Genomic DNA, 11,552 nt, shown 5'->3' with positions numbered 1-11,552 from the left:
ACTTTGTGGAGAAGAAATACGCCTGTCAAATGGAATTGACAGTAGTGGCATATCAAACCTACCACAACTGAAGTGACGGTACACATCTTCAATAGAGGTGCTTGGTGACTGCATCACTCTCCTCCCTTGAAGTGGATTTGCATTCTGTTTCTTTGCATGTGCACTTCAAAGAAAAACAGTTTTTGGGTGTTTTTGTGTGTGGGATAGTCAATGCACATGGGTGAGTCAATTCATGTTTTCATTGATTTGACTGAATGATGTGCGAGTGACTCCAAGGAACTAGAGTATGCCAAACCAATCGCACACACTTCAAACACAGGTGTTTTTCCTCTTTAGAGTTTTACAGGCAAATTATTAGAATACATAGGTTATGATTCATGGTTTAATAGCAACTTGAAAATGCTTGAAAAGCTTTTATAACTTAAGATGTGTCCTTTTGTCTTAAAGACACATCAGAAAAATGTTGAAAAGAAGAAGCTATGTAAGTTATATTTTGTTAGGATGAAGGTGGTAACCTGCCTCATGGCTTAGGGTCATACAAGAAATGCATCAAATAATTTTTGTGATACTGATTCTTATTTTCAATATCTTTCCGTTGTCTCTGCTTGTCTTACTTGTGTTTATAATCCCTTTGACAAACACACAGACTGAATGAGCACAATTTTCAGGGGAAATGAACACCTACCCTGTAGCCATCTGTGTGCACAATATGATACACCATCAGCACAACACAAAACAGCATACGAGCATTAAAACACATCTTTATTAAACTTTGGTACCAGAATTGCAGTCCTGGTACAAATCTGTATTAGAAGTGCTGAGTGATTGCATCATTTCCTTTTCTCCTATTAACTTTTCCTTTTGCTTACATGATGGAGGTGGCCTTCAACACTGCGCGTCAGGGAATTTGCATAGTTTTTTACATTTGCCTCAAAGCTTTTAAAAACAATTTTTTGGGGGTTGCAAATTTAACAATGACTTCAGACAGTCTCACTTGATCTGTGGATTTGAGATGTCACGATGAACTACTGTGCCTCCTCACTTCTCCTGGGTAAGTCAGTTCTTATTTTTTGTATAGGTGTGTGAGAATCTCCACACTTATTAAGTGAGGGGAGCATATTTGACTCGTCTCTATGAAATAATTCAAAATGTAAGTGTTCCTATGTTGCTGCTGTTCATTTTTAACATAAAGTTGTTTAAACAGAACAGGATTTTAGATCAAAGTCGATGATTACCTTTTTAATTTATTTCAAAGACCGCTGGAAATTAAGTCTGTCATTTGTGGTTAAATGTGTACACATCCCAGTGTGTCATCTTGGATGTGCCGGCCTCCTTCTGAATCTACCTATCTATATACATTTTTTTTTTTTTAAAATGTCATTGTTACTTTGTGATGATCGTCATTTTATAGTCGTCTGATCTTTAAAATGTGCATATATATACAAAGTTTAGTATCTTTTCAAGCCACTGACAACTTCTTAACTCTCCATTGTTTCTCCTTTTCTAAGGCTTCCTTGTCATCCCTGTCTCTTGTGTCTTTCCTTCTGGTACGTATCATATTCATTTACACACTAACAGGCAACGCAAACAGCTTAAATCAACATTATTGCCAGTGTTTCCTTTTTCCTTGCAGGCTCTTGTGATGGATACACCAACATAACTGAACCATGGCGCAACCGAGACTTTGCATCTACTTCTTTCCCCGGATATCCAAAAACTGACACACTTCTTGTTGGCAAGTGGTGGCGCTTCACAGGCATTGGTGGAGACAGAGTCGTTGCAAGCTGTATAGCACAACACCGTGGTGGCAGCTATTATCCGATTCATATTCCATTTTCATATCCAACTACAGAGTCTGTGACCCCCACAACAGGGGCTGCATATGCTTATTATTCTAGCTGTTCAGGGATAGCTATATCAGTGAGTATTGCTTTGTGTCCTGGAGGATTCTACGTATTCATACCCTTGAGTCATGGAAGAAGTGACATGGCATACATGACTTGTGAGTAGTGACTGTTGTTATTCAAATTCCTTGTCAACACGTAAAGCTTGGTTTAATGAACATATACAAATCATATGTAAAAATATAATATCAGGCTAACAAGTTGAGTCAAAAATTAAATTTTTGAAAAAAATACTTGAATTTTAGAATATGTCAGTGTTTGGTATGTCACCCTCTAATTGGCAAATTACATGAGTCTACTTGCTACTTGTTGTGTTAGTTGCGCATGATAAACAGGCATAAGGTGGAGGATGGCTAAACACTTTATTTTTAAAACTATGATTAATAATAATTTATTATATGATGGTGTTGTGATCATGTTATGTCTTCAGATCATACTTCGTGTAATCCAAACTCCTGTGGACCACTCGCTGAGTGTTCATCTGCTGGAGGCTGTACCTGTGTTTCTGGATATGAAATCCCCCCCACACACCTTCCCACTGGAGATTCATACGGTTGTGTTGGTAAATACACCTTAATTCATTATTATTATTATTATTATTATATTAGTCAGTATATTCAGTCACAAAAACGAAGAGAGTTTGTTTATTTAGTAGTAAATCAGTCAATGAAGTTTTTTTTCTTCTCATTAAAATTTCTTGCTGAAAACTGCATAGTGCACCTTTAAAGGATGCAGTCATTATGTGTCTTATTTAAAGTCCTGTCCGTTATATATCTTGGCAGACATAGATGAGTGTCAGAGGACTTCAGGGATTTGTGGTTCTTACTCCGAATGTGATAACACTAATGGAGCTTACTTCTGTACCTGTTTGGATGGATTCAACGCAACAGATCCAGCGTTACCACCGGGAAAGTCAAACGTATGCAAAGGTACCATTTGAAAGAAAATGAGCTCTCCTTCTCTCTCTCTCCCTCTGATGCAGTTACATTAAATGTATACATGTTGTGAACGGTTGATATGAGTCTGTTGTCAATTTCTCACTACAGATAATGATGAGTGTCTTGACAATGTGTGTGGTGATCATGGGACCTGCACCAACAACCCAGGAAGTTACGTGTGTGATTGCCATACAGGCTACCAGAATGTACCGGACGCAACCCCTGTTTGCCAGGGTCTGTAAACTATTCAGTACTAAACTAGACTAGACTAGACTATATGTGGAGCATCAACATGCACCACACCGTTAACAGATACACATTATAAGGGTCACTTAATTTACTCAGCCATGTTGGTTACAGATACATTTAGGCTTTGAAAGTATTCCAGTGTTCAAAACTTTTAAATTATCTCTCAAAACTTACTGCTACTGTACGGCTTGTGATTAACTTGTTTTTATTTGTTGACTGCAGACTGTACTTCATATTGAATGTTTTCTTTTAATTGCCCTTCTGTGTGAAGCACCAACGTTATTATTATTATTATTATTACTATTATTACTATTATTATTATTAAATCTGAGGACATTTGATATGTCGGTTATTGGATGCTAAGCCAATATAACAAGGTTTTTGATCTTTTAAAAAAAGGATATCCAATTTAAACTTGTTTGTGGACAAACAACCTCAGGAACATCTTTCAGTTGTTTAGAAAAAAAGAAAGAGTTATTGGTTTGCTTGGAAAAGCGAGTTGGAATTTGGCTATTTGTTTAAGTCAAAGTTTGAATTTAACAGTATATAATCTACCAGCCAAATGTGATTTGGGCCAATTTTCAGTTCAATGAGACTCACTTACAGTGACATTTTCAGATATCGATGAGTGCTTCAACTCGACTATCTGCGGTCCTGATTCTGTTTGCACCAACACACCTGGAGCTCACACCTGTGCATGTGAAACGGGTTACCAACCAACTGAACCAGCCGAAGAACCCAGCGAGACCAACATCTGTATTGGTATTTGAGTGGATGTTTCTTCAGATGAAAGATGTTTTCTGGCATCTTGAAGCAGATGGAAAGCTGCACATTCAATGGTCGACAACAGATGTCAACAGTCAGACACAAAGCTTTCTGGTTTATTGTTTCATTTGTGTATCTTGTTTTTGGCAGATGTTGATGAGTGTTTTGAAGATGCTACTGTCTGTGGTCCTAATGCCAACTGCACAAACTCAATTGGATCTTACATTTGCACCTGCTTTCCTGGTTTCCGGCTGAACAAACCAGATGTGATCGCCAGCGTTTCTAACCCATGTTCAGGTGTGTGAACATGTTCAATACTAGTGTGTCTTTTGATTTTATCATCATATATCTTACTGTTGTGTGTTTTCTCTCTTTACAGATATAGATGAGTGCAGTGAGACGCCTGGTATATGTGGTAGACAAACTGTGTGTACAAATGTACCTGGGACCTTCTATTGTTCTTGTCCTGATGGATTCTACCCTTCAACTGGAATCGTGTGGACGTTAGGGGTCTCATTTTGTCAGAGTGAGCACAGTCAATTTACAGTTAATCAAAAAATATAAAAACTGTACAAAGATAAAGTGATAGATTCATGTACATTTTTTTCTAAATTGCTGACAGGTCTCCAAGAGATACTAGATGAAATCAAACCCCCAGAGGTACGCCCAGACAGATTTTTTAATTGAACAGTTGAGAACTTTAAAAAATGTTTAGCACAACAATGTCCAAACACATATCCCTACACCCCTCAAATAAAGCAACAACGTTTTAGGATGTTAATAGAAGGAAATCTAGATGCCAGTACTGAAATGGGCTTGGTGTCGAGGTTAGCACTTACCAAGCCTGCTCCATGATAACAAAATAATGTCTCACTATTGTGAAATGGAAACATGATCATTTTTTACATTGTACCTTTCTCTGAAAACATAGATGTTAAATCATCAGCTTACAGTTTAGTATAATAAACACATACTAAACAAACACTCTTATTGCAGGGTCAGACAAAAGAGAGAACTTTCCTTGTCAACATGGATCAACAACTTCAGAACAACACAATCATCTTACCAGAAGCGGTATGTAGAAAACCACAGCTTGTGACAAATGATTCTGTGTTCTATATCAGTGAGTGCATAACTGATTGCTATTTATTGCTAATGTATTAATTGAAAGCTTGTAAAAATATATATAAAAACTTGACAACAATCAACAAACCAAATTCTCAAAAAAAAAAGAACAAAAAAAAAGGTGCCTGCGGGTGCCTCTGAGCCCCCCCAATCATTTAATTGTGTGATTTACTGAGGACACTGCAATTATGTTCTTCCTAATGTAACTCTTCCCTCTCTCTTTCTTGGTGTCTTGCAGACAGTGGCAAACAGCTTTTCTGCATCTATGGTACTTAACATCCAACAAATTTAGAGCTTCATATAATATGTTTGTATTTTTGACTACCTGTTTATTTAATCTTGACAATGACTTAAACTCTTGAAGGAAGTGTCAGGTGTTGGACCCCGCGCCAGGTCAGTTAAGGTGAGTAGTGAAGGGGATGCAGAGACCGGCAGTGTGATTCTGGGCCTCTCAGACCGTCTGGTTGCGTCGATGGTGCCAGCAACTCAGAACCAAACCAAAAGAGCAGTGCAATCTCCAACAGTTGGTAAGAGAAGTTGCCCTTTGTCAAGATCAGATGGGCTACGTTTTAATTCCCCGGGAATATGAACATGCTGTATTGTTCATCCATGTGCAAGATTTGAGCCTACAGGTCATTGGCCCAGGGACTCATGATAGCAACAGTGCCCATCTTTCTGCTCAAGGACAGACCATGGAAATCAACTTGCAGGCTCTAGCCAGCGCCAACAATGGTGAGAGAGACTTTATTGGAAAAAATGACTGTGGTCAAATGTATACACTAATCAGCCATTACATTAAAATCACTGAAAGGCGAAGTGAATAACAAAGATCATCTGGTCACCATCAAATGTTCCTCCAGAGGAACCTTGGGTCCTGGCATTCATGTGGATGCCGCTTTGGTCAAGAATCTATGGGATGTCTCTGAACAAGTTTGATTCATGGAGACCCATCGTGGATCAGACTCTGCATGGACACAGGACCTCTGGGGTCGTCCTGTGGTGTCTGACATGTAGGTGTTGGCAGCAAATCTTTTGCATTTTGCAGGCTGCAAGGTGGGGCCTCCATGGATTGAACCTGGGTGCCTCGTGGCATCCACATGAATGCTAGGACCCGAAGGTGTCCCAGCAGAACATTGCATTGTTACGAGATGATCCTTTTTATTCACTTCACTTGTCAGTGGTTTTAATAATCAGGCTGATTGGTGGAGATGATTGTTCATGTATCATATGGACACTCCCAGGTTCTGCAACAGCTGCCTTTCTGACACTAAATGGGATGGAGAGTCTCCTTAGTCATCAATACTTTCAAACAGAAAACAAGACAGAGATGTACTCGGATGTCTTTACTGCGATCTTACCATCAATAAACAACACCAACCTGACTGAGCCTGTCAACTTTACCATCCAACATAAAAAGGTACAACATCAACCAAAATCTCTAGATTGTAGCTACATATATCCAGAAAGACTTTCTATGTGTCTGATCTCCGTTTTTCTCGCTGTCTCAGAAAGTACCTGAATCTGGAATAGTGACGTGTGTCTACTGGGAAGACAAAAGCAAGAACAAAGATGAGGAAGGAAATGAGGGAGAGACGATGCGTTGGTCAGAAGAGGGCTGCTGGGTTGCATATTCTGATGAAAACTACACAGTGTGCAGCTGCTCTCACCTTTCTACCTTTGCCCTCATCATGCAGATTGGGGAGGTATATCACATTCTTATGGTCTGGGACACAAGTCTTTTTAAAATGATACGGGTCGTTGGTAAGGTAGGGTTGATCAGGAGCTAACAGTATACATGTTGCTTTCCTTCTTCTCAGCCACCACCAGAGGTTCCATTCCTAGAGTGGCTAAACCGAATGTGTGTGATTGTTGGACTGTTCTTCTTCGGTTTGGCCATCTTCACCTTCCTTCTGTGTAGCTGGAACCCCAAGATCAACAACACGGCCCGTCTCCACATGTGCCTCAGCCTTGCTTTATCTCATCTACTGCTGCTGTGGAATGACAGATATCTTGAAGATGAGGTAGAGCAGGACTAACATGCAAAACAACTCTCTGCTGTGGTTAAATCCACTTGTGCATAAAGCTTGGTTTCAAGATACTTATCATGTGTCTCCACAGCTGGCCTGCACTGTCATGGCGGGCCTTCTCCACTTCTTAGTTGTTGCAAGTTTTGTGTGGATGCTGCTGGAGGCGCTACAGCTCCACCTGTTGGTCAGAAGGCTTTCCAAGGTGCAGGTGATCCAAAGAGATGGCCTCCCCAGGCCACTCCTCTACGTGATTGGCTACGGTGTCCCATTTGTGATTGTGGGTATTTCTGCACTGGTATATTCTGATGGATATGGTGCGACTGAGGCAGAGGCGTGAGTAGGACAAACAGTTATACATGTACTAATTCATACTCTCCTGTTTGTCTGATGGGCATCTTGGTTGAAAGGATTGTTTGTTTGATTCTGTTGCAGGTGCTGGCTCTCTACAAAGCGTCATTTCAACTGGGCTTTAACAGGCCCTGTGATTGTTATCCTTGGAGTGAGTACATTGGATCTCAGCAAATGCATCTAATGTTTTTAAATGGAAACACGATCAACATCAACCAATTTTTAGCTTACCAAAAACAAGCCAACATGCCCTTCAAGACTTACTTTGACAAAATATTGTTGTTGACCATGTTAAAGGAGATACAAGATGCACATCTTGAAGCTCTTTCAATGCTGTGCTGGGTTTTTAATGAAGACCAATTAGGGTCGGGCCAATGGACGAGGCCATCGTCCATCCCTGATGGCTGGAAGCATTAATTACTGAGCCCTGTACCATCTAACATCGTGACTTAAAAGTCCTCCCTCCAGAGAGAGTAAAAAAAAAGTAGTGTGTCCTCTCAAAGTCGCCATAAGGCAGGAGTTGTTGAGGTTTGTGACATGTTGGCAAAGAAATAAAAAGAAGTTTGTTGCTGCTCAATGCACTGAAGTTGTGTCTGCATGTCCCAATTATTCTAATTAAACCTGCTCAGTTGGGCCTCCCCACAGCAACGATCTCATTGTCCGATGTTTCACTGTGGACATCATCCAAATGCCAACTCAATAGACATCGCCCAACCCTAAGACCAATTGTATTTAGTACAAGGCAAAGACAAAACTTTGACCCTAGTCATTTTCTGCTGGATGTGAGATGTTTTGGTCCCTTGCAGTGTTTCTACTCTGTTAGCCTCAACTTGCAATATCAAAGATATTCTCATTGAGACAAATTACTCTCTAGAAAGGACTACACTTTCCTACTTTTGACAACACCTGTGTCAGGCCTCCTTTCACTCATTCTTCAGAAAGACATATTAGATTTTTTTTGCAATATGCTGTTCTATCTTAGCTCAGCTTCTGTGTTTTTCTTTTGTTTTTGTTTAAGCTGAATTGGACTTTGTTCCTTGCTACTCTGTGGAGTCTGAGACCCACCCTGGCCAACATGAAGAGTGACATTTCTCAGTCCAAAGACACCAGGTATGAACCAGGAGTGTTCAAGAGCTTTGCAATGGAAGATCTGTAATTTGGATCTGGATTGCATTGCTTGACTTCAGAACTGTCTGTTTTCCAGGAAACTTGTGTAAATTCATACATAATGTGCACACAGTATTACAATATATCACAGACTTCATTGTGGGGGTTATGATGACTCGTGTCAACATAATCAAACTGTTGAAAATACTGTAGTCTATTTCAAAGAGCTATATTGTTAAGTTCAGAATTAATAAAATTCTGATATTTTACAGGTTGATTCTGTTCAAGATTGTGGCCCAGTTTGTCATCCTGGGCTGTACCTGGATTCTGGGCCTGTACCAGTCGAATCTCTTCTTTCAGGTCATGTTTATAATTCTCAATTCCCAGCAGGGCACCTTCCTCTTCATCGTCCACTGTCTGCTCAACAAAGAGGTAGACTTCAGCTAAATCATTCCCTTCTTTGTCATCATCCTCCTTTTACTGTTATAATTTGGATATTTTAAGATGTGTTGTGCAGCTGATGTAGCATTAAGTTTTGTGTAATGTATTTTTTCTTGTTTTTGTATATTTTCTGCATTGAACTGTTGATTTGTATGCTTCAGGTGCGAGAGGAGTACATTAAGTGGCTGACATGCTCTGTTGGCAAAGACAAATCTGTGGTGAGTCCCTAAAATGCAGCACATTATTTCAAGCATTCTTTTGGCAAATAGTTGTATGAATATAAAAGTTTCATGTGCCACTGTACATACTGCTTACTAAAGATCCCTCACACATCTTTTTTAAATGAGACCTACCCCCAGATGATTTTACCAAAACTGATTACAATAATCTATTTTAACAGAAAGATGCACCTTCAGTGTCTGAAGATTGGGACAAGCCTGAGGAGCAGACAGATGAGGGGAAAAAAGAATGAATGAATGCAAATGGTGAACATGATTCATTATCTTAAGGTCCGAGCTGGCTTTGTCATTGTCCGTGGACTGTAAAGAAAAATTTTTAGATTACATTTGACATGCTACTGCTTCTCCAGTTACTAAAGTCTCTTTATTTAGGTGTGAACAATTGTACAAAACAATAATTCTTGTTGTATTAAAGCATTCAATTAATATTATTACGCTAAACACATTTTAGATTTAGCTCATGTTGCTGACAGTCAGTGCATTTTAGAAATTAATTACATTTTAGAAATTAAGTACATTTTAGAAATATGAAGTTTTTATATCATTTCTACACTGTTATTGTAACTTACTTCTGTATATTAACAATTGAATTACAGATTAACGTAGCACACAAAACTCTCCTGGATATTCAATAAAATGAGGCCCATAACATCAGAAGTTCTCACAGTGTTGTTGAAATTGTCACCATCTCTCCACCTAATTCATTTGCCTGGGTGTGGGAGCTTTCACAAACATGTTACTGCCCACACCCTCAGTCACCCACTGTCTAAAAAAACAAACTTCCTTCAAAGTGAAAACATTCATGTCTCAGTTGTTTCTTTCTTTTTCCATTTGTATTGTATTTACATGCAAGCTGGGACACTTCGAGGTGTGTCAAACTTTACAAGACAAATTAAAGGGACGGGCAGAACCAAACTTGCATTTGCATTGTGTGCATTTAAATTGTATATATACCTCACACATTCAGCAACACAGTGGTCACAGGACCATATTAAAGGTGCAATATGTTTTTCGAACATGTTAGTGTATAATACATACGTCTACCTCAAGGGTGCAGCATTTAATCACATATGACAGTGCATTTAAAGTACTTTTGGACACAGATAACCTCTAGAAAGCAATATGATGACAGTGTGGGGATTTTTAGGATTTCACCCAATTTAGATAATACCTAGATAATATAAGGTAAAGTCTAGATCCCAGTGTTTCCTTTAAACTGTACATTTTAAATCCCAGTGAAATGGTACTGATGAGTCTTCGATGGTACCACTGGTTATACTTTGAAGTAGTAGCTTATAGTTTGAAGTTTCCTTTGGTGTATAGCCTTTATTTCCTTTTTCCATTAAGTAGCAAAAAATGAGGTTGATGAACAATGATGATAAGGAGGAAGAAGCTTTGAAGAGGGAGCATATCGTTTTATCAAGACAATAATGCCATTACAAGAAAAGATCAAGGGGAATTTCCCTGCATGCTTTGTATCTGGTTTAATTGTTTTTGCCATCAATCAAGGACAGACATGCTGACAAAGCAGATCATGGGAAATAGCTAGTGGCTCTAAACTAAAGCCTGTATGACGCATAGTCTTATCCATTTGAGAGGATAATGAGGACTGACCAATTACCCAATAAAACTTCAGTGGAGGGACTGGGCTGCAGATTACTGAAGCTGCCAAAATCGCTGGTGGAAATAAATAATGTCCTCTTTTCCCATCGCTCACAACCCTGATGTTCTTGAGCAAGTGGCACTTAACTTAACTACACACTTATCAATCAGTGGAAGATGTGGTTGTGAAAGTGATCTTGATTACAGCTGAACACATGAAAGGTGCCCTCAATATTTTACAGACTCTTTTCCAAACATAACCGTGAAGTATGAAGGGGGTTCTTACATGTTTCTGAACAGTTTAATCACTCCTCTGTTGGCTCAATGACTGCCTTGCTATCTGTATAGGAAAAAACACTTGGTGTAAATACTCCACGATGAACAACATGGAAATCCACAATATTGATGCAAAGCCAGACATGAGTCACAGATGGGGGTTCGTAGGGGTCTGTCTATATAATAATGCCTGACATTCATGTTTTTGGTATTAATTGAAATAGCCAGGATAACATATCTAATAGAAGTTGCACACGACAAACTTGCACATCAATATACAATATTTAAAAGCAGCCACAGCTACAGTCAACAGCAGCAAAGAGATGAAAAGGGAAAGAAATTCTCAAGAATCCATTACTTTGTGAGTCTGTCTATGACAAATTCGTAATTATTCTTGTATATTCTGCCAGTGTTACACATGAAGTTTATCAGCTGATGGTTTTTATAATGCCTCATTATATGGCGTGCTGCAGAACCCCTACTACCTACGGGTGACCGGTTGTAGGTAAAATTTGGCACGTTGACTCGAGG

At 39.2% G+C, this 11,552-nt stretch overlaps 1 protein-coding gene across 1 annotated transcript; it reads left to right on the top strand.

Annotated features, from left to right (window-relative positions):
• Nucleotides 1-1,020: 1,020 nt before the first annotated feature.
• On the top strand, nt 1,021-9,376 carry LOC311268490 (adhesion G protein-coupled receptor E3-like; the record flags this gene model as incomplete). The annotated part of the gene is made up of 21 exons (XM_084372158.1): nt 1,021-1,051; nt 1,634-1,786; nt 2,335-2,466; nt 2,687-2,833; nt 2,951-3,076; nt 4,007-4,153; nt 4,236-4,382; nt 4,479-4,516; nt 4,853-4,930; nt 5,220-5,249; nt 5,346-5,508; nt 5,600-5,713; nt 6,223-6,398; nt 6,490-6,684; nt 6,799-7,002; nt 7,100-7,341; nt 7,441-7,507; nt 8,375-8,466; nt 8,736-8,895; nt 9,066-9,122; nt 9,305-9,376. 21 exons carry the CDS (start codon nt 1,021-1,023, stop codon nt 9,374-9,376), a joined length of 2,571 nt encoding a protein of 856 aa, XP_084228284.1.
• Nucleotides 9,377-11,552: the final 2,176 nt, after the last annotated feature.

This window comes from Pagrus pagrus (assembly GCF_965226575.1).
Source record: "Pagrus pagrus genome assembly, chromosome: 13".
Lineage (NCBI taxonomy): Eukaryota > Metazoa > Chordata > Actinopteri > Spariformes > Sparidae > Pagrus > Pagrus pagrus.
Note: the sequence above shows the minus strand (reverse complement) of the source record. Positions and strands in the feature narration are given on the sequence as shown.